The sequence below is a fragment of the Giraffa tippelskirchi genome, chromosome 3 (genome assembly GCF_054371585.1).
Source record: "Giraffa tippelskirchi isolate mGirTip1 chromosome 3, T2T-mGirTip1v1.2.pri, whole genome shotgun sequence".
Taxonomy (NCBI): domain Eukaryota; kingdom Metazoa; phylum Chordata; class Mammalia; order Artiodactyla; family Giraffidae; genus Giraffa; species Giraffa tippelskirchi.
The window spans coordinates 44,711,849-44,732,073 of record NC_137277.1 but is presented as its reverse complement, the minus strand read 5'-3'; the positions used below and the strand labels follow the sequence as shown (position 1 = coordinate 44,732,073).

Here is a 20,225-nt window from a genome sequence, read left to right as displayed (position 1 = left end):
GAGGTGGGAGCTGAGGATTGAAGTGGACAAAACTGAGGTTGTAGGGAAGGAAATAGTGATGTTAGCCAAGAGCAGTTACTGTCTAGATCCTTGTTAAAGGAGGCACTTTTTTTTTTTTTGGTCTATTGCCATAGTTACTATTTTTTAAATGCATTTTTAATTGGAGGATAATTGCTTTCCAATATTGTGGTTTCTGCCATATATCAACATGAGTCAGCCATGGGTATACATATGGCCCCTCCCTCTTGAATCCTTTCCTCCCACCTCCCATCCTATTGAAAGAGGGATTTTGATCCCATTTTATAGTTGAAGAAACAAACTCAGTGTTGTCAAGTAACTGAGTTTGGAGCTGCAAAGGCCCCGGAGTTGGCATTCAAATCCAGGCCTGTAGACTATCAGTTCTTCTGCCATGCTCCTGCGTCCACACTGCCCTGTGTCCCTGGGGCACCAATGTGAGATAAGACATTTAGCTTACTAACCTAGCTTACTAAAACATGAACGAATGTCGCCCTTTATGGAATTCAAAATTCATGAGGACAAGAACAATGTCTGGCTTCTTCATCTTTGTATCCTCACACTTAACTAAGGCAAAGGCCATTACAGGTGCCCAAGAAGTAGTTAAGGAATAAATAAGGCTCCGCGACCCTAATTAACAGCATGGCAACCGTGGTCCTTTCCCTTCAGGGCCTCACAGAAGAGCCAGCTACCCCCTTCCCCCAAATAAGAGAAATAGGGACGATTGGGACAGAATCCACTCAGAAGAAAATCTTAGTTGATTAGTGAAGAAAGGAGCTAAGATTTACCTGTATAGCATCACCACTTCTCTGGAGTAATGAGCAATAAGTCTAGCAAAGAGGTGCATGCTTGTTTAGGGATAGGAGAAAGAAGTGACTTTACTTTTGATCCATGAGAACTGGGAGAATCCTTGAAACATGAGTCTTACTTAACTCATTCCCAGTGCTTGGGACAAGTCCCAGCACACATTCACAGATGAATGACCGGACGGCTAGACTGGGAGTGTGTTACCAAAGCAAGTGGAAGGTATTTGGGTTCTGAAAAAGGATGGAGCAGCATGGACAGAAATAAGATTCCAGGAGATGGTGCACCTGTAGGTGGCCACTGGTTGAAGCTTTGCCATGTGGGTGGATAGGATGATAGTCAGAAATGGGAAAAGACAACAGATTAAAGACAGTAGTTCGGGAGATATACACCCTGTTCTCTAAAACCAGCTTCATAATGTGATTCATCCATGTGACATTTAAGTTAACAATCTTATGTTTGTCTAAGAATATACTTGAGTGAATTTTTATTTCTGTATAAAAATCAATCTTACACTTGTACAAATAGTACATAGAAACAGAAGGTGCTCCAGAAATTGGATTGTAGACTATGTATGGAGAACACCAGGGTGCACGGTGTGTACCATGCTGTACTCTGCTACCCTACCTGGTTGGAGGGGAGACTGCATACATGGGAGATTAAGACTGAAAAGATAGTGAATTCCAATCAGGCAGGAAAAGTATATGATTTTTATGCTGTGAACAACTCAGTTCAGTCGCTCAGTTGTGTCCAACTCTTTGAGACCCCATGGACTGCAGCACCCCAGGCTTCCCTGTCCTTCACCAACTCCTGGAGCTTGCTCAAACTCATGTGCATCAAGTCGGTGATGCCATCCAACCATCTCATCCTCTGTCGTCCCCTTCTTCTTCCTTCAACCTTTCCCAGCATCAGGGTCTTTTCCAATGAGTCGGTTCTTCGCATCAGGTGGCCAAAGTACTGGAGTTTCAGCTTCAGCATCAGTCCTTCCAATGAATATTAAGGACTGATTTTCTTTAGGATGGACTGGTTGGGTCTCCTTGCAGTCCAAGGAACTCTCAAGAGTCTTCTCCAGCACCACAGTTCAAAAGCATCAATTCTTTGGCGCTCAGCTTTCTTTGTAGTTCAACTCTCACATCTGTACATGACTACTGGAAAAACCATAGCTTTGACTAGACGGACCTTTTTTTGGTAATGTCTCTGCTTTTTAATATGCTGTCTAGTTGGTCATAACTTTTCTTCCAAGGAGCAAGCGTCTTTTAATTTCATGGCTGTAGTCACCATCTGCAGTGATTTTGGAGCCCCCCAAAATAAAGCCTCTATTTCCATTGTTTCCCCATCTATTTGCCATGAAGTGATGGGACCAGATGCCATGATCTTAGTTTTCTGAATGTTGAGTTTTAAGCCAACTTTTTCACTCTCCTCTCACTTTCATCAAGAGGCTCTTTAATTCTTCTTCACTTTCTGCCATAAGGGTAGTGTCATCTGCATATCTGAGGTTATTGATATCTCTCCCAGCAATCTTGATTCCAGCTTGTGCTTCATCCAGCCCAGCCCTTCTCATGATGTACTCTGTATATACGTTAAATAAGCAGGGTGACAGTATACAGCCTTGACACACTCCTTTCCCCATTTGGAACCAGTCTGTTGTTCCATGTCCAGTTCTAACTGTTGCTTCTTGACCTGCATACAGATTTCTTAGGAGGCAGGTCAGGTGATCTGGTATTCCTGTGTCTCTTTAAGAATTTTCCAGTTCGTTGTGATCTACAGTCAACAACCGGGAACCATCAATGATCCATTTTAATATAGTACTGGTATAGTTAATAAAACATGTCTCTCTGCTTTCCTTGGAGCGACATACTATTTAGATTAACAAACAAAAAATACAAATAGAACGTTCAGACTATTTTTTACAGTGCCTGTTTTACTAAATACCAATTGACTGTGTTCCAAATCTGTGTTAACAACTTAACCATTATACCTGGTTCCCAGTGAGAAACCCTCTTGTTTTTTTTCAGGTTTTTAAAATATAAGAACTATAGAAAACAGGCAGTACATTTAGATTTAAAAACTGCAGTGAACAGCCTCCTTCCTACCTGTCCTTTCGCCCAGCCATGTTCTCTGACAGCAGTTGCTTTTGTGTATCCATTTCGTCATATTCTTCAACCAAATATGGGCACATTCTTTTCAAATTTTGTTAAAAATAGAAGTATTCTAGAAACTTTTCTGTACCTTTCTAATCTGCTCAACAGTGGTCAGTTTGTCAATTTACATGTGCCCCAGTTTATCTGTTGGATTAAATTCCTGAGGATGAAATTGTTGGGGCAAAAGTTAAACACATTATGATTTTAATGGTAAGTACCAAATTACTCTCTGCAGAGGTTGTCCTAACATTTCCCCACCAGAAATGTCATGAGTACCCACTTCTCCATTCTTTACCCAACAGTATTATCAGCAGCAATCTTTCATCTTTAGCAAGCTGAATCCACCCGTGTTCTTGATCTCATTCTTTCCTTTTCTGGTAATGTGTATCTTTGGTCTTCTCTGTGTCTTCCATCGTCTGCAGGCTCAACCTTCCTATCCACTCTCCCGTCTTTGCCTGTTTCCCTCTTTGAACGGCCCCACTTCCCGCATATTCATAATAAACTTCTCCAACTCATTCTCCATTTATTAACACTAAACTTCTCAAACCTGTTTTCTGTTACTTAACCCTTGAAATTGCTGTCTTGAACTCATTTTCTGTTACAGGATGGCTTCCTTTATGCAACTCTTCTTCCCTTGGCTTTGTCACACTGAACACCCTGATCACTTCTTGGGCACTTACTTCACAGTGGGGCGAGTTGTTCCTTAGCTGGTACCTCACCTGGAGGCTCCCACAGCATCCCTGGGCTTCTCCCCGTGGAGAGCTTCTCCCCTTCCAGATTCTTGGAGCCACGGCTCACCTATGACAGACTGGTTTGTGTCATGTCTGTCTGTGCAGTAAGTCTCCAAATACTTCTTTCTGCCTGAAATCCAAATGCTTAGTTAGCATGGCATAACTAAGCATAGCCTTCAGTTTATGTAACTGAAGTTTATGTAACAAATATCTGAACACCAATGAAGACCACTAGTCACTACCAAGGCCAGTGAGACTGACTCAGCAGTCTAATGAAAAGGAAGCAGGTGCGTAAAGAAACAGTGAGCTTTGGAACCAGAGGGCAAAGAATACACAACATGTGTACAGGCAAGCTATTTCTTGTAAATAAAGCAAGCACAGTGGAACTATCAACACTTCTGTAACATTTTCCTCAATTCTTCTAAATTAATTTCAACTACTGACCTCATATACTTTATTATATAATTGTTTTTCTATTTGTGTCTCACTCACTATATGGCTTTTTGAATGCCGACATAAATTCTTTTTCATTCAAAAGAAAATGAAAAAACTAGAGGTGAATCAGCATTAGGGCAACTAATATTGACATTACCCTAGACTATAAATTTAAAAATTTTTTAATGTGACAGTATAACATACTAATTGCAACTGCTATTACTAGAACTGAAAGCAGGATTTCACATTAATTTTTCTCAACTTATTTGCTCTGATGGATATATTTTTTTGGATATTTCCTATCCTAGCCAAGCCAAAAATTTTTGTGTATTAACAATGCATAATAAAAAACAAAACAATGCAGCTTTTATATTATTGAACTTTATGTACAAAATCATTTGATTTCAAATAAACATTTAATGTAAAAACAAACGTTCTTTTAAACTGAATTTTTTTTTTACATCTACTGTACCATTCAAATGCTTTATCATCTTACATGATTTCTTCAAAATCTCTTATCAAGGGTACATATAGAAAAGCTTTTTTTTTTTATAAATAGAAACAAAGGGATTTTTTCAGCTTTTATTATAAGATGACATAAAAAGTTTACTCAACAGAAGTAATTTCATTACTATTTGGGGGAGGGAATCACCAACTTTTTGTGCAAACAATGCTAGCCTTCTTTTAAGCATTAAGAGCATAACTGCTTAAGAAATGACATAAGCAATAATTCTACACCTACATCTCCCCTAAAATAATCTATTTTTTTTTTTTTTTACATATGTGCACAGCTTTAGCAAATTAAAGCCCGAGAGAAATGCTCGAAATCCACTATGCAGAGGCATAATCAGAGTTTACTGTAACTCATCATTTGGAGAGCTTACCAATCAAGGAGTCTGTAATGAAAGCTGCAGTTTCCCTCTTTCCTATTTTTTTAACACAAAAAAAATCAATGACTAGGAACTTAATACTGGATGACAAATCACATCCACACTATCAGTTAAATAGCCTCACAGTTAAACACATCTTAAAGACCAATCAAATCATTATTTACATTTTATAAATTTCTGAAGACACCATTAGAAAGCTTATATATCCCTTCATTAAACAAAATAGGGAACTGCATCTGATGGTGGTGGAATGAAATTAAAAAAATTAAAAATACCTGTATTTACAGCAGCATTGATCCTTTATAAATAAAGAATATGAAAATGCAATTATCTTTAAGGATAATCAAAAATTGAGGTGATGTTACTCAACCACAGTGCTTGGAGTTGGACTAAAAATCTATTGGTGCTTGTTAATGTGCCAGTAGTGAAACCACTTTCTGTTGGAGAAAATCCAACTGTAAATATGTGCATGAGACACATATAACACAGGGCAAAATTGCTCAAAATGATTCAAGTCAGCTTATCTGTATTGGATATTCTAATCATAAAATACATTACGAAGACATCCTTGCAAAGAAAAAAAAAGTTACAACATTTTCTGGTTCATTTTTATAGAACATTTCCTCCCTCAAAAGTGGCATCTTAAAAATCTTACACTCGTTCTTCCCTTGGTTTACAATCCTAATGAAGAGATGTGGACAGCTGAATCTTCCATGTGATTACCTAATTGGGAAAGAAAAAAAAAAAAAAAAAAAACAGCAAAATGTTCAAGTTTAAAAAAATATACTGGGTGAGCAATGCACTAAAATTATCCACATAAAAACAAATGGACAGTCAGTAACCTTAGAAGCCAACACTGACATTTCACTGACAACAATGTGAAAAATTAACATGTTCTCAAACAGGCGTAAGATGAAGAAGTGCTACTTTTAAATTGTAAGATGAACTCACATAATGTAAAATACCTTATGTTGTAATTTTTCATTCCAAATTGATAAATGATTTCAAAGCCAAGGATTAAGGTCTGATTGCAAACAGTACTGCAACATAATTTCACAAAAATCTTCAGTTTCTAAAAAAGGGAATCACATTCTAATTTTCCCTCCCCAAGAAAATGTCTCACAATTACAAAGTAGAAAAACAGCCAGTCACAAATGCAAAAAAAAAACCCAACACATTATAAATATGAAATAATTTCTAGATTATCAATTCAGTATATTTCATAAGACAATTGTTGAAGTTAAAAATACTTTAAGGTATTGCTTCTCATGCTCGAACTTGAGAATGTTTTAATGACATCAATAAAACTGATATGCGGGTAATGCTGCATACTGAAGTGAAGTAGAACCCTGATTAAAAATATCCTTGTTGAAATCATTTACTTCATCTGACAGTGCCTGTTTGGAACCTATGATTAAAAACAAAAACAGAACTCTTCCTAGAGGCTGAATTCCCTAGAATGAAATTTCAGTGTTTGTCCATAACGTGGGGTTAAGCCTTTTCAGAGTTTTTGTTTTTTGCTCTGTTTTGAAACCCCTGAGACACCATCTGTTTCCAAAGCTTTCTCTTTTGAGTTAATTTCACTAAATCCATTTGCTGTCCCATTTTGTTCTTCAGTGACTTCTTCATTTGCTGGGGAAGCAGATTCTCCTTTTTCTAATTTTTGTTGCATTTCACGGAGCTTGGTAACAGCTTTATCTATTGACATTATGCTAATAAGATTAAAGTCATGCATGCTGACTAGATGAAGCATGAAGTTTCGACATAAATTCTTCTTAATTATTTTCTGTCCATAGTTTTCTACAAACAGCATACAGGCATGATTCATTTGATTGTCAGCAATAAACCTATTTAATAAAAACACAAACACATCAACAACAATACAAAGTATTTCTGTCAAAGGCCACAGTGATAACTATTACAGAACAATAAGACTATATCTAGGTAAGTGATGATTTAACTAGTAAAACTATAGTGAATCTGAGATTGGATCACCTGAATGAACTTACCATTTTAGAAATTTAAAGAGGTTTAATTTAACCAAAGCTTAAACAGATGTCACTTCTGTTTTTCCTAATGAAATTAGGAAGTTAGCAGTTAAAAGTGTAAAATATTTTCTCTTGCCACTCCACCTTCATTAACTGTATAACACTATTCTCTCAGTTTCCTATTTTAGAAGCAGTGTTTCTACACACTTTTAGTTCATGGTAAACTTTTGAAAAAATGAAGATGTCACAACAATTGTGGTATAGTGTGACTGTTTTGGTGGAAGGCAAGGAATAAAAGGTGAGAGAACCAAATAGGAAATGGATGTTCAATTACCCACTGAGACTCAAAACAGAATCTGTAAAATGTAAAAGCCTGATTGCAGATCTGAAAAAATACAAATAGTTTACCTACTACCTGCCACTTTGTAATGCCAGTTTATAGTGAACCTAGTAGTTCTTATGCTGACAGATTTGGATCAGGAATTAAAATATAACTCAATTAAGTAATTTGACTAAAATTCTATCTTGAAACTGGCATATCAGGACAAAAGGAGAAAGAGATTTCAGCCAAGCCTCCACATACATATTTACTCATAACTGAGTTTTAATGACTAGACCAGGGATGAGGCAAACATTTTCTGTAAAAGGCTAAACAGTAAGTATTTTAGGCTTTGCAAGCCATATGTAGGCTTTCCAGGTGGCACTAGTGGTAAATAAAGACCTCCTGCCAATGCAGGAGACATAAGAGACGCGAGTTTGATCCTTAGGTTGGAAAGATCTCCTGGAGGAGGGCATGGCAACCCACACCAGTATTCTTGCCTGGAGAATCCCATGGACAGAGGAGCCTGGTGGACTACAGTCTGTAGAGTCACAAAGAGTTGGACACGACTGAAACGAATTAGCAAGCCATATGTAATCTCTATTGTCTTCCTCTTTAATTTTTTACAACCCACTAAAAATGTGAAGACTATTCTTAGCTCAAGGTAGTTTACCAAAAAAAAAAAAAAAGGCTATAAGCAATGCACCCAGTCATCTGAACTAGAACTTAAAACACTTAAGTCCTCCATTCCCCAAGAATAAAGAAAAAAAAAGTGCTCCCTCCCATTTATTTCACTTAACCTTTAAAGGAAAAAACCTTAGATGCATGTGCTATAAAAGAAAGCCTTATTTGAGGGTCTAATATTAACGAACGTACAGAACAATCTATGTACTAACAGGTAAATAGTTCACATAGGGAAGCAGATGTATAAGAAAAACAATGCTTCAGCCCCAAAGGCATGAGGAATTAGGATTGTTCTACCCTCAGCTTTATGAAATGGTAGTAAGAAATCAGAAAAGCTAGCTGTTTTATATTTTCTGAATAATAAAGCAGTTGAAAATTTTGTTAATTATGTTAGTGGTTTTCAGGATTTCCAGGTATGTAGCACACGGTGTATTATTTATGTATTCCCTAGCAATAAAAGGAATAAAAGCTGGGTTATTAAAAAAACATTAACTAAAAACCTGCTGTTAGATGGAGCTAGCACCTTACTTAAACATTCTCTGAAGATAACCATTTTTCTAATACTTGAATTAGGATATTTAGGACAAATTATACCTAAATTTTAAGTAAGATCCTAACAAAGATTTACAGAATGTGAAGCAACAAAAAGAACATAAAGGAAATGGAGTATTTAAATCTAGAAACACCCTACCCATGCTTCATGACATGGAGATTCCATAGTTTCATCACTTCTTTCTCTCCTTCATTAACATCAGAAAATTCCTCAATTTGCTTTTAGAAAAAAAGAGGGAAAAAAAATCTATTAGATGCAGAATAAATATAACTGATATTTCTAAGAAAAAATTGTGAGAATGTTAAAAATAGAATTTTTGTAACTAAAAATACAACTTATTTATATAGCAAACCAGCAATGTTTCCAACATCTATTTAAGTGGTAATTTTAAAAGGGAAATTCTTAGTTATGAAATAGTTGCCTTTAAATAAAATGAAAAAAACACAAAATCACAAGAAAACCCGTATTTCCTTTAGTTGATAACTATTAAAATGACACAATTACAAAAATTGTAGATTCCTGAATTCCTTAATTTAGAAAGATGCTCAACATTAAATCAAAAATTTAATTCATATTAAAGTTATTAGTTTTCAAAATCATTTCATCATAAAACTGTAAAATCATTGTCAATAATGATGACGATCATGATGGTAATAGCAACAAAACGGTAATAATTACGGTAATGGTTTTTTCTCTTAGCCATTCAGGGTCTTTTTCATCTTCACTATCTACTTCCATCTCTTGTGGACGGAGAGGTAAACAAGTATCACTATGGAAATACAGGCGGTTGTGTCCACTACTGTATGTTCGCTGCTGTTCCACTTCTCCATCTTCGGATTCAAGAAATTCAGACATACTTGCTTTTGTTCTTTTTGGCCTAATGAAAAGAAATGTTGAGGGCTCACACTACTCAGAGTACATTCCTTTCTTACAGAGGTTTCTACCTAGGCATGTACACAGAAACTTCTACTGGGAGACACTTTAATCCCCCTATAACCACTAGAGCAGTAGCCACATTAACACAGGAAAAAGCTGTGAGGAGGAAGTGAGAAAACCACTGTAGAAATAGGAGCCAGGGAGGGTTATAAAGCAGTATACCACCCAAGAGACTTAGTTAATACTGAAATGAGAACTGCCACCTAAATAGTAGTTTTGACTGGCTTCCCTTTACTCCTCAAACATCAATAAAGTCAAAGAATAAACTTTTGCCACATGACCTTTTTACCTACCTGCACACAAGAATGTGTGTGATAGGTGTTCTCTTTACTGGTCCATTGCGACTAAAAGCAAATCCAGGTTGGCGATGAATATCCTGAGGATTTCCTGCATAGGAGCCATCATAACACTCATTGATAGAAACATCTATCCTAGCACCTTTTGGATGATACTGTAACAAAAATGGCAAGGTGATTAGAAAAATATAAAGTATTAATTATCCTATCATAAATACCTATTCCTCCAACTTAATTAATTAAAACGTACTTGTGGGTTCTTAAATGTTTTGAAAACTAAAATAAGCCAGGTATACCAGCATGGTGAACAGGAAGCCAGATCTAGAGACAAAAAGATCCGTGTTAAAATCCTGGCTGTGCCATTTATTGGCTTGGTAACTGTACAAATTATTTTTTGTCTGAGCAAGGATAAGGAAATTACCACTTAATTCAAAGAGCTGGGGTGAGGATTATGTGAGTCATTAGAGGTGCACTGTGCAAATATACACAAACACTGAATCATTCACTGTAATTCATCCAAAAGCAATCCATTCAATGTAGAAACATTGGCATTCTGCAAAGTACAATTTCTGAAAGCCAAATTTTATCATAATGTATAATAGTAAGAAAAAATGAAAAGCTACTTACAACATAATTGAAGATAAATCTGCTATGGCAGAGTTTAAGATGTTTAAGTAAACTATAAAGTTTGCGGCAGTTCAGGGTGCACCAAGGGCAATGTAAGTCATCTCTTGCTTCAGTTTGTTGTCTTGTATTGTTGTTATAAAGGAACTTTAAAGATAACAAAAAAAAAAAGAACAGCAAATCTCCAACTTACGTATCTCAAGATATTTTGTTTCAATATCAACTTTAAACATAGTTAAAACAATATAAAAGGAAAATCAAGTCAGAGTCATTCTTTTTATTTAAATATGCCAAAATATTTCAGATAGAACGTGTAAAACAAAGGTATCTCACGACTACTTAAAAAAAGAAGGGTCAGCTATGTTTACCTGATAAAATATTCTTAATTTTTGTCGGTTTTCATTTGAAGGATCTTTTTCTTTTCTTGTTTGCAGATCTGTAGTCAATGATTCTTTAATAGCTGAAAACATATACTTTTAATGAAAATACTTGCTTCTTAAAAGTGAAATAATATCTGTTGTGAACATAATTAAACAATAAAGGTTTCACAAAATTCTTCTTGTGGCATTTAATACAATGTTTGTTCTCACCCTCAACTGATTTCAGGGGAACAATCCCTTTACCAGCAACCTAACCAGATACTAAGGTCTTTACTGGTAGGATCCTTTTTTTTTTTTCCCTTTAAAATGTCCTAAAACATTAGGACACCTATCATGTTCTAAAACATTTAAAAAATAACCCCAAGTAATTATACGTAGTCACTGTAATGCTTTAAGCACTTTGAGGTCAAAGTAAGGATTGGTTTCTGTATTCCCAGTGCACAACAGTGAGCAGACATCCACTAAATATTGATTTAACAAATTAAATGAAAATGATTGTAATAATGTCATTCCAAATCCAAAACATAATCATTATTAATAATTTTGGTGTATTATTTTACTGACTTAAAAATTTGTATCTCTCCTGACATAAGTAATCATTTCGTATGTACAACTTTGTAAATATCTTTTCTTCTCAGTTTCTTGAAAACTCTTTTACTAATATTTGGCCATTAGAACACTTTGATAAGTGCCCAGAGTACAATTTCCTTGGGAAATCTTTCCCCTGACATGGGTCATTTCTTACATCTCCTGAAACTGACTCTTACAACAGTGACTTGCACACAGATAATGGACAGACATGAGTGGTATATGTCAAAGACAGCTCCCTTCTGCCTCCTTAAACAGTCTTAGATAAAAACACATGGATACTCTCAGGTCAAGGACAGTGTTCTCATCAGGCAGATAAAAAAATGAAAGAATACTGCACCCTGGGCCTTAACCCAACAGAGCTAACTGCTACAATTTATAAATGTTTCTCCTCTTAAAAATTTACTACAAAATTTAACCTGATAAAATTCAGATTATAATAATCTTCTTCCAGCCCTCAAATTGTACAAATATTCTTAAATGGTTAAGTGAGTTCCCTAACGTAAACAAATTTTTATGTAAATTTGAAAAAGCACATAGTTCCAAAGCCTTTTATATCCAAAGCCTTTTATAGCTGCAATTTCAAACTAAAAAGCTCTGAAAACCAACCATTTTCTCATGAGTTTGGGACTAATTTATTTAATGGAAAAACTTACCCTAAATTAACATAAAGTTATTATCTATAGACCTCATTTGAAGATATTATGTAATATATGGCATATATACTATATATTATATACCATGATTCTAAAATTTAAAGAATAAAAAATCTCCAAAATTCCCACATACATCTAGTGAATAAAGTTCTGTTGATCAGCACTTCATCAAAAAACTTTAGGAGAACCGTAATTTACTCATAATGTGTCTATTAAGTCAAATAATATTTCCAAAGATTACTGGAACAAAAGACAAATTAATCTAAAACCTAAGTCCTAACTCTGCAAAGCATTATTTTGACAGCAAAGTTTTCATACCAATAGTTTGAGTAGGTTTTACTGAACCAGGCTTGTTTTCTTGATGGAGACTCTCTGAATTTCTAGTGGCAAGAGGTTTGGCGATAGGAGCTGTAGATTTATCATTGGTCTCTCCTGTCCAACGAAGAGTGAACTGCAACGTAGGTCCCTGAGAAAATGTTTCAAATGGAGGCAGTCTCTAAAAAAGAAAAAACATGAAAACAGTGAAGATCCCAAAAAATGAATTGAAAGAAATTGTAGGAGTAAAAAAATATATATTTATTATAACATATTAATGTGGAATTGACTTCAGTCAACAGATTTTTCCTTTAAAAAACCCCAAATGCCTACATGGATAGCCAGGGAAATAGAGTAAATGTATGGCAGACTATACACAGTCTATATACAGTATAGACTATACACAGTCTTTATATAGTACTGGAGGGCTCAGACTGGCAATTGCTCAACAGGTTCCCCATACAAACACTGGCCCAATACAGCCCAATTTTCAGACTTTTTTCTAAGTTCTCATGAAAAATATTCCCATTTATTTGCTGGTAACTAACAAATTAAAAAAAAAAACAACAACTATAGTACCCAAAGCCTGCCAGTTTGCAACTTCTCTAAAGATGACCAATTACTTTTGACTGAATTGAATGGTTTTAGCAATGAATAATTTTTGACTTCTCTCAGCTTCACTAATGACTGTCCTTGCTTCTCCTCTTTGAATTTTACGACACTGAGGCTTTCCTCCTTAACTTCCAATCACTTACAAAACCACTCTTCCCTTGGTCTCCTTAATTCATTTAGCCACATGCCCCAATCTCTCACCCATCCTCAAGGATTTACCTATTAGATTATTCCCAAATTGGTTCTCCCTTCTTTACACTTAAGAGCTCTAAACATTGTCACTTGGATATCCAGGTCATCCTGAACTCAAATATGTTTAGACATGAATCTATTATCTTTTCTTCTCAAGTACACTTATTTTTGTCCCAAGCATTATCATTCTACTAGTGACCCTAAACTAAAAATTTCAGAATTACATTTGACCCCTATTCTTGCTATTCTCATATATCACCACGTATAGATTCTTACTACAGTATCTTATTACTAGAGAGCAGTATCTCAGCTGCTCTCTCTGCTTCTAATTTTTACTTCTCAATCCATATTCAGGATTCCAAGTAATTTTTGTCAAAGATGCTTTCATGCTATTCCTTTTTATAGAAACCTTCAATGATTTCCTGTTTTACTGCCACACAAGTCTAACCTCCTTCTCCATCTTTATTACAAATAATCCTTTTAAAACTGTAATTTTAGACTGGAGTGAACTGAAAGGGTATGATATAAACCAATTCTGACATAGTGAGTCCGTATCTAGGAATTTATCTTGTAAAAATACTTGCAATGCAAAAAGATACATGTACAAGTAAGTACAAGTATACTCACAACAACATTTGTTAAAATGTAAAAAAAATTAAAATAATCAAATTATCAACTTAAGTGCCATTAGTTTAGCAACTTATGGGACATTTACTTAAAAGAATAACATAGAGCTGTTAAAAAGAAGCCAATCTATATGACCTGACTTAAAAGGATACCTCAATTTCTTGGGAAACCCCCAAACTCCTGTATCAGTTCAGTTCAGTCACTCAGTCATGTCCGACTCTTTGCAACCCCATGGACTGCAGCACACGTATAAACTCATATAATGAGTATAAACTCATATATAATAATTCTATTTTCTCATGAAGAAACTTAAACTTTAAAAAAGAAATTTAATATTGTCTCAATTTCTTGGAAAAACCTCAAAACTAATACATAATAATCCTATTTTCTCAAGGATAAATTTAGACTTAAAAAAATTTAAAACATAAAAATAACAAATACCTGCAGAAAATTCAAGCACTGTAGAAACATATGAATAAAAGTTATTTAAAATCCAATCATCTGAAGGTAGCCACTATCATGCTTAATTTTAGAAAAGGTGGGTGTATGTGTTATGTAAAAATTCAATATCATGGAAATCTTGTCAAAATATTGCCCTTTTTAATGGCTATCATTTTAAGAGTTAAAAGTGTTTCCAATTTTTCACTATTTAAAATTTTCAGGCAAGACTTGTTACCTAGATCTTTTCACTTATCTAGTTACTACCTTGTGACAAAATTATAAAATGTAAACTGTTTTATCAAATTGTTAATGACTACATACACAATTAAAATTTTCATTCATATTGTCACTCTCCCCTCCAGTAGTTATATCAACTTATTCTTAACTTAAAGCATTCTTTGAGAATATATGTCCTCACATCTCCAACTAGAAACGGTCAACTTCTTTTAACTGTTGTCAAACTAGTCATCAAAAGCTAGTAATCTCTGATTTTGTTTGCTTTGTTGCTTTGTCTTTGAATACTAGTAAAGTTGAGTATCTTTTTAAAAAAGCTTACTAGTCATCTGTATCTGTTGCTTTAAGAGCTGTCAGGCTGTTCTTTATCCATTTTTCCTAATTACATTGCTTATCTTTTTATTAATTGTATATTCATATTAGCCTTCTGTACGTTACAAATATTTGCCCCAGTCCATCATTTGGTTTTAACTTTAGATTTTAAAGTATAGAAACGATTCATTTTAATTAGTCATTTTTATTTTATGCTTTCTAGCTTTTGTATCATACCTAGAAGGGCTTTCCTCATAGCAAGATTATATTAATATTCACCTTTTTTTTGAAGCTATGTAGTGTAAAATGTAATTTTTACATTTACATTTATGAGCCTTCTGGAATTTCCAGATGGCTAGAGAGCAATTCTGTCACACAGATAATGAACAGTTTATCTTTCCCACACAGATCTAATACCAATTTTATCACAGATTAAACTCAAACTATTTCAAGACTATGTTTTAGTGATGTGCTTGTCTATTCCTATACTTATACCATAAATTTAAGTTCTTCTATTGTTATCTGGAAAGTAAAGGTTCTCAAAAAACTTTTCCATAATTTTCCATAGTACTATTACACACTGTTTTAGGTTAACTTAAGACTAATTTTAAGGCTTAAGGAAAAAAAAAACTCCTTTCAGGATTTTGCTTGTGCTTCTACACAGATCTAATATATTTAGAAACAAATGACACTGGTTCTGTTGTCTACCTATCCAAGAAATGTATGTATGCCTATTTTTAAGTCTCTTAAAAGTTATTTTAAGCCTGCTTCATCTAAGATTTGAAGATTTCTTGGTAAGTTTATTATTAGTCAGATGTTACCTGCTGTTACTATGAATGGGATTTAAAATATCAGTTAACATTTATTGAGCACTTATTTTATGCCAGGCACGGTGCTAAGCATCTTTCATTAATTATTTCATTTAATCCATCAATTCTATGCCTTGCTTTACAGATGAGAAAACTAAGACACACAGGATTAAGTAATTTGCCAGATGCCACATAGCTATGTGTGGAGATTTGAACCTGGTGGTCTGGCTCCAAGGATGAGGCCTTCCATTAAATACTCTGACTACATAATTTTGGTTTGTGTTTTTCAAGGTATTAAAAAAAAGGACTCTTCCTTCCAATGTGAATTACTTTCAACATGAATTTGCATTTGGGGAAGAAAACATCAATCAGAAATGGGAGTTCATAACTATAACGTGCTCAGTCTTCTGAGTAGTCCATACCTTCCCATCAAGAATAGTCTCCCATGTTGCTCTTTTCTTGCTTATTGGACATTCTTCCATTTCCTGCATGGCTACTTCATATTCCCCATCTAAAAGCTGTAAGCGCCTGTTAGACAAACACATACACTTTAAAGTAACCTGAGTATTATTGTAAGTACACAAATTCTACATCTTTAGATTTATATTCAAAAGCATTTATTAAATTTATAAACTAGCTTACATTCCCAACAAGATTTAAGAATATACCTACACTCCATTCCTGGCCAAAATTTTTTTTAATGATTTGTACTAATAACTATTACTAGAGAATTATTTCATTACTGTAGCTACTCAGATATAACTTTAAACATTTAAAGTATAATATGCTCACGGTCTTAAAACTTAGGAAGTTTTAAATATTAAGTATAAAGCATGTGTGCAGGCTTTATACTCTAAGAAATGAAATAACAACAGTGTTTTAATACTTGCCTTAGGGAGCCACTAAGAATTATGTCTGTTATCTTTAATTATTGTAAATATTTGAACTAGAATTCTTGACTCAGCAAACTGATGATTATAATGACAAATTGGATATTTGTAAGATCCTAAGGGGGCACCTGGCACATATAGGTGCTCAATAAACATTTCACAGGTGAATGAATATGTGGAATACTGGTTGAATCAAAGAATCAATTAAACCCATACTCACAGTACAGTTTTAATGTGTGTGTATGTATTTGTGTGTGTATATATAGTTTTTTATTTTTTCCATACCATTAAACACTGATAACACTACTAACCTAAATACCATTCTCCAACCATACTCAATAATTAACTGCATATCAAGAATCTGGCATCTCCTCATCAGTCTTAGAGAAATTCTCTTAGGTGATATTAGCTGACATTTATTGAGTGCTTACTATGTGCCAGGCCCTATTTTAAAAACTTTATTTACATGGTTCATTTAATCTTTCCAACAACTCTATGAAGTAGATGCTATTACTCCACTGTTCAGAAGAGGAAATGGGGGCATAGAGAGGGTTAAATAACTTGCTTTAAGATGACACAGTGAGTAGCCAGAGCTAGCAATACAATACAGATAGTTTGTCTTTAAAGTCTGACTCTTAATAGCAAATGATTTCAAGAACTTAAGAATTTTTGTCTTCATGTTGTGCTACTTGAATTTTTTCTACTTCAATATATCAGCTTAATATTTTTTTAAGCTGATTTTATTAGTTTGACTAGATATTAATATACTTCTAAAATGGAAAGGAGCTCTCCTCAAACATGTTTACATGGCTACATAACATTCTGTTTTATGGTTGTACATTGATGGCTACAATCCAATTTACTCTCCTATCTGTAATGTATGAAGAGTCCCTTTTCCCCCACAGCCTCATCAACGGTACTTTACCAAGTTTTTTGATATCTGTCAAACTGGTAAGTGAAAAAAATGACATCTCAATGCACTTTTGCATTCAGATGTTTTATCTTTTGTTTAAAAACCATATGTATTTTCTTCTCTTATAAATGTTTTCATGATATCCCTTCCTCATTCTTCTATTGCCCTGGTGTGTTTTCCTTTTTACTTAATGTGATCTGCATATGAGGAATGAGGTATCCTCTGATATCTACATATTGTGAATTCAAATTAATTTTCTTCTAACTTGTCATTTTTATTTCAACTTGGCTTACGATGGTGTTTTTGTTTTCAAAAGAAGTTTTTTATTTTGCTCCATATTCCTATTTTTCGATATGGCTTTTGAATTTTACTCTTTAAGGAGACTTTTACTTCTCAGAGATTATAAAACGAATTTTTAAACATCTAATCCCCAGATCTTGGCTGGCAAATACTTTTCCTCTACTAAAAGAAACTATGACTCGGAAGAAAGAGCCAATTCCAGAGCAGAGGTAGGAAAAGGAGTATGTAAAGCCTGGAATATCTAGAATATTCCAGAAAACAAGGAAATAAATAAATAAAAATAAGTCAAAGGGACTTAGGAACCTGCTTGGAGCTCCAGAGCTCCTCCTGACCAAATTTAGGACAATCTGAACATTAAAATAGCAACAGAAATAGATTAAAACAAACTGAATAAACGTTGAATTCATTAACCCATACTTGGTACACCACTTTAACCAAGTGATCAAACCAAATATCAGCTGTGTCTGTGACATGCACAAAGAAAACATCATCAATCAGTGTTCCTACCCAAAATGTTTAACCTGAATCTAAACATGAAATAATCACAAAAGTCCAAAATGAAATACATTCTGCAAAACTACAGGCCTGTATTTAAAGTGTCACAGAAGGAAAAAAAAAGCGGGGGGTGGGGACTAGAAAACTATTCCAAATTGGAGACTGAATGTATATAACAATGGACAACTAGCTACAGATCACAATCCCTGACTAGGGCGAGGAGGAACAGAAAAGTACATTACCAAGGCAATAGGGGAGAGAGTACTGTATTTTTGTCTCATGTTAACTTTTCTGCATATGGTAGATGTATTGTGGTTATGGAGGTTAATGTCCTTGCTCTCAGGAGATCTGGGCTAAGTTTAGGAATAAGAAACGGAATCAAGTGTCATGATCTAACCCTCAAATGGTTTATCACAAAAATACTCATGAATAAAGCAAATGTGGTAAAATGCCAACAAATTATGAATCTAGGTGAAGGGTACATGGGTATTAACCACCTGCATTTTTCCTTCAACTTTTTTAAGTTTGAAAATTTCCAAAATTTAAGTTGGGAGAAAATTATTCTATGATTTCCTCTTGGTACTTTTTTAAAAAGCAGTTTTTATATGTATACCTATAGCTGATTCATGTTGATGTATGGTAGAAACCAATACAATATTTTAAAGCTCTTATCTTTCAATTAAAAATAAAATTTTTTAAAAGGCAGTTTTTTTTTTAATGTACAAGGAATATGTTAACATATGTAAGGTAGAAAGAATTCTGAAAAGAATATAATGTACCCCTCCTCCTACACTGCCTAAAATAGAACACTTACTAACACTGATGAAGTCCAGTGTACGACATCCTAACTGCTTTTTCCCACAGACATAACCCCTTTCAAATTTCTGACTTTAGAGAAAACAACGTCGCTGACATTAGGTGACAGATTCAAAGACAAAATGGTAGCAAAATCAATGGCACTATTCCTAATCACCTTTACTTTCATTAAAAGCCCCGAACCTTTCTTTACCCTGGTGGCTAGTAAGTGGATTGTATCAAGGCAATAATCTATTTTTTAAAGAGCAGGAGAAAGGCACTAGTTGGCTTGGCTTTCTCCTATCCCTTACTGACAGTGAACTGTGTTAACTACCAGTAAGCACCTCAGGACAAGAAATCATGGCATATTACAGGTTTCATCCTCTAATTGTATCAAAAAAGAATACTGCATTCGCTTCCTAGAGGTTCTTTACTGGCACTAAGGTGCTTAATTCCCAAGTGAAAACTGCAGAAATGATTATAAATCCAAGTGTTCCTTCCTACCCTGTGTCAAATGTGCACAGAGCCACACAACGATGATAACACACAATTTTCTTCCTTAACTCTAGGTAAATACATAATCTCAAGATTTGCATAGAGCCCACTTCATTCAGGTCTCTGCTCAAATATGACCTTCTCCCAGAGGCTTTCTCTATAAAACAACCATTTATTCTCTTATTTTTCTTCACAGCATTCCCACTAAGTACATTAGCTGATATAATTCTGGGGGGTAGTACCTGTTTCCTCTACTAGAATTTAAGCTCCATGAGAGCAGGGGTTTTGCTGCCTCCTCATGGGCAAAAACAGTATCTAACAAAAAAGTAGATACTGAAAAAATACTTGCTGAAAAACAATCTTAACTGAACATTCAAACAACTCATCTGTGTTTATTGCTTTCTGTGTGATAAAGAGAAAAGTTTAGTATTTGCAAATTAATTTTTTCATCCATAAAAATAAAGAGAAAGGCAAAGAAACAGTATCACCACTATATTCTGCTTCAAAATAAAAACATTTCTAAAACATGGGAGCCTTGCCTGTCCATCAACATTACCTGTTTTTATCAAATACTGTCATTTGTGCAACAAACGTTTTTTCCCCATCTTCACGATTTCGTTTTCTTCTAGCTGGAAGTTCTTCATTGACATCTGAATTTGACAAACATTACTCATGAATCAAATATTCAAGCAAATACACCATATTTATGACATTGGGACCCTTCACATAGCATACTCTATCCCAAATAAGGTACA

At 34.5% G+C, this 20,225-nt stretch overlaps 1 protein-coding gene and 1 long non-coding RNA gene across 6 annotated transcripts in view; both read right to left on the bottom strand.

Moving 5' to 3' along the window:
- Positions 1-1,277: 1,277 nt before the first annotated feature.
- Positions 1,278-3,821, bottom strand: LOC145541953 (uncharacterized). Its single transcript, XR_014079427.1, has 3 exons — positions 3,680-3,821; positions 2,913-3,120; positions 1,278-2,676 (listed from the first exon to the last, which is right to left on the bottom strand). It is a non-coding gene; the product is annotated as an uncharacterized LOC145541953 (long non-coding RNA).
- A 670-nt stretch (positions 3,822-4,491) lies between these two features.
- The window catches only part of SUZ12 (SUZ12 polycomb repressive complex 2 subunit), a 37,994-nt gene continuing 22,260 nt past the window's right edge, over positions 4,492-20,225 (bottom strand). For all 5 annotated transcript variants that reach the window (XM_081579703.1, XM_081579704.1, XM_081579701.1 and 2 more), the window contains 9 exons: positions 20,027-20,120; positions 16,005-16,110; positions 12,359-12,536; positions 10,785-10,876; positions 10,420-10,563; positions 9,790-9,947; positions 9,239-9,437; positions 8,699-8,778; positions 4,492-6,863 (listed from right to left, as the gene is read on the bottom strand). In XM_081579703.1, the coding sequence (XP_081435829.1) occupies positions 6,518-6,863; positions 8,699-8,778; positions 9,239-9,437; positions 9,790-9,947; positions 10,420-10,563; positions 10,785-10,876; positions 12,359-12,536; positions 16,005-16,110; positions 20,027-20,120 (1,397 nt within the window). In that variant the 3' untranslated portion in view covers positions 4,492-6,517. The remainder of the gene's footprint in view (positions 6,864-8,698; positions 8,779-9,238; positions 9,438-9,789; positions 9,948-10,419; positions 10,564-10,784; positions 10,877-12,358; positions 12,537-16,004; positions 16,111-20,026; positions 20,121-20,225) is intronic.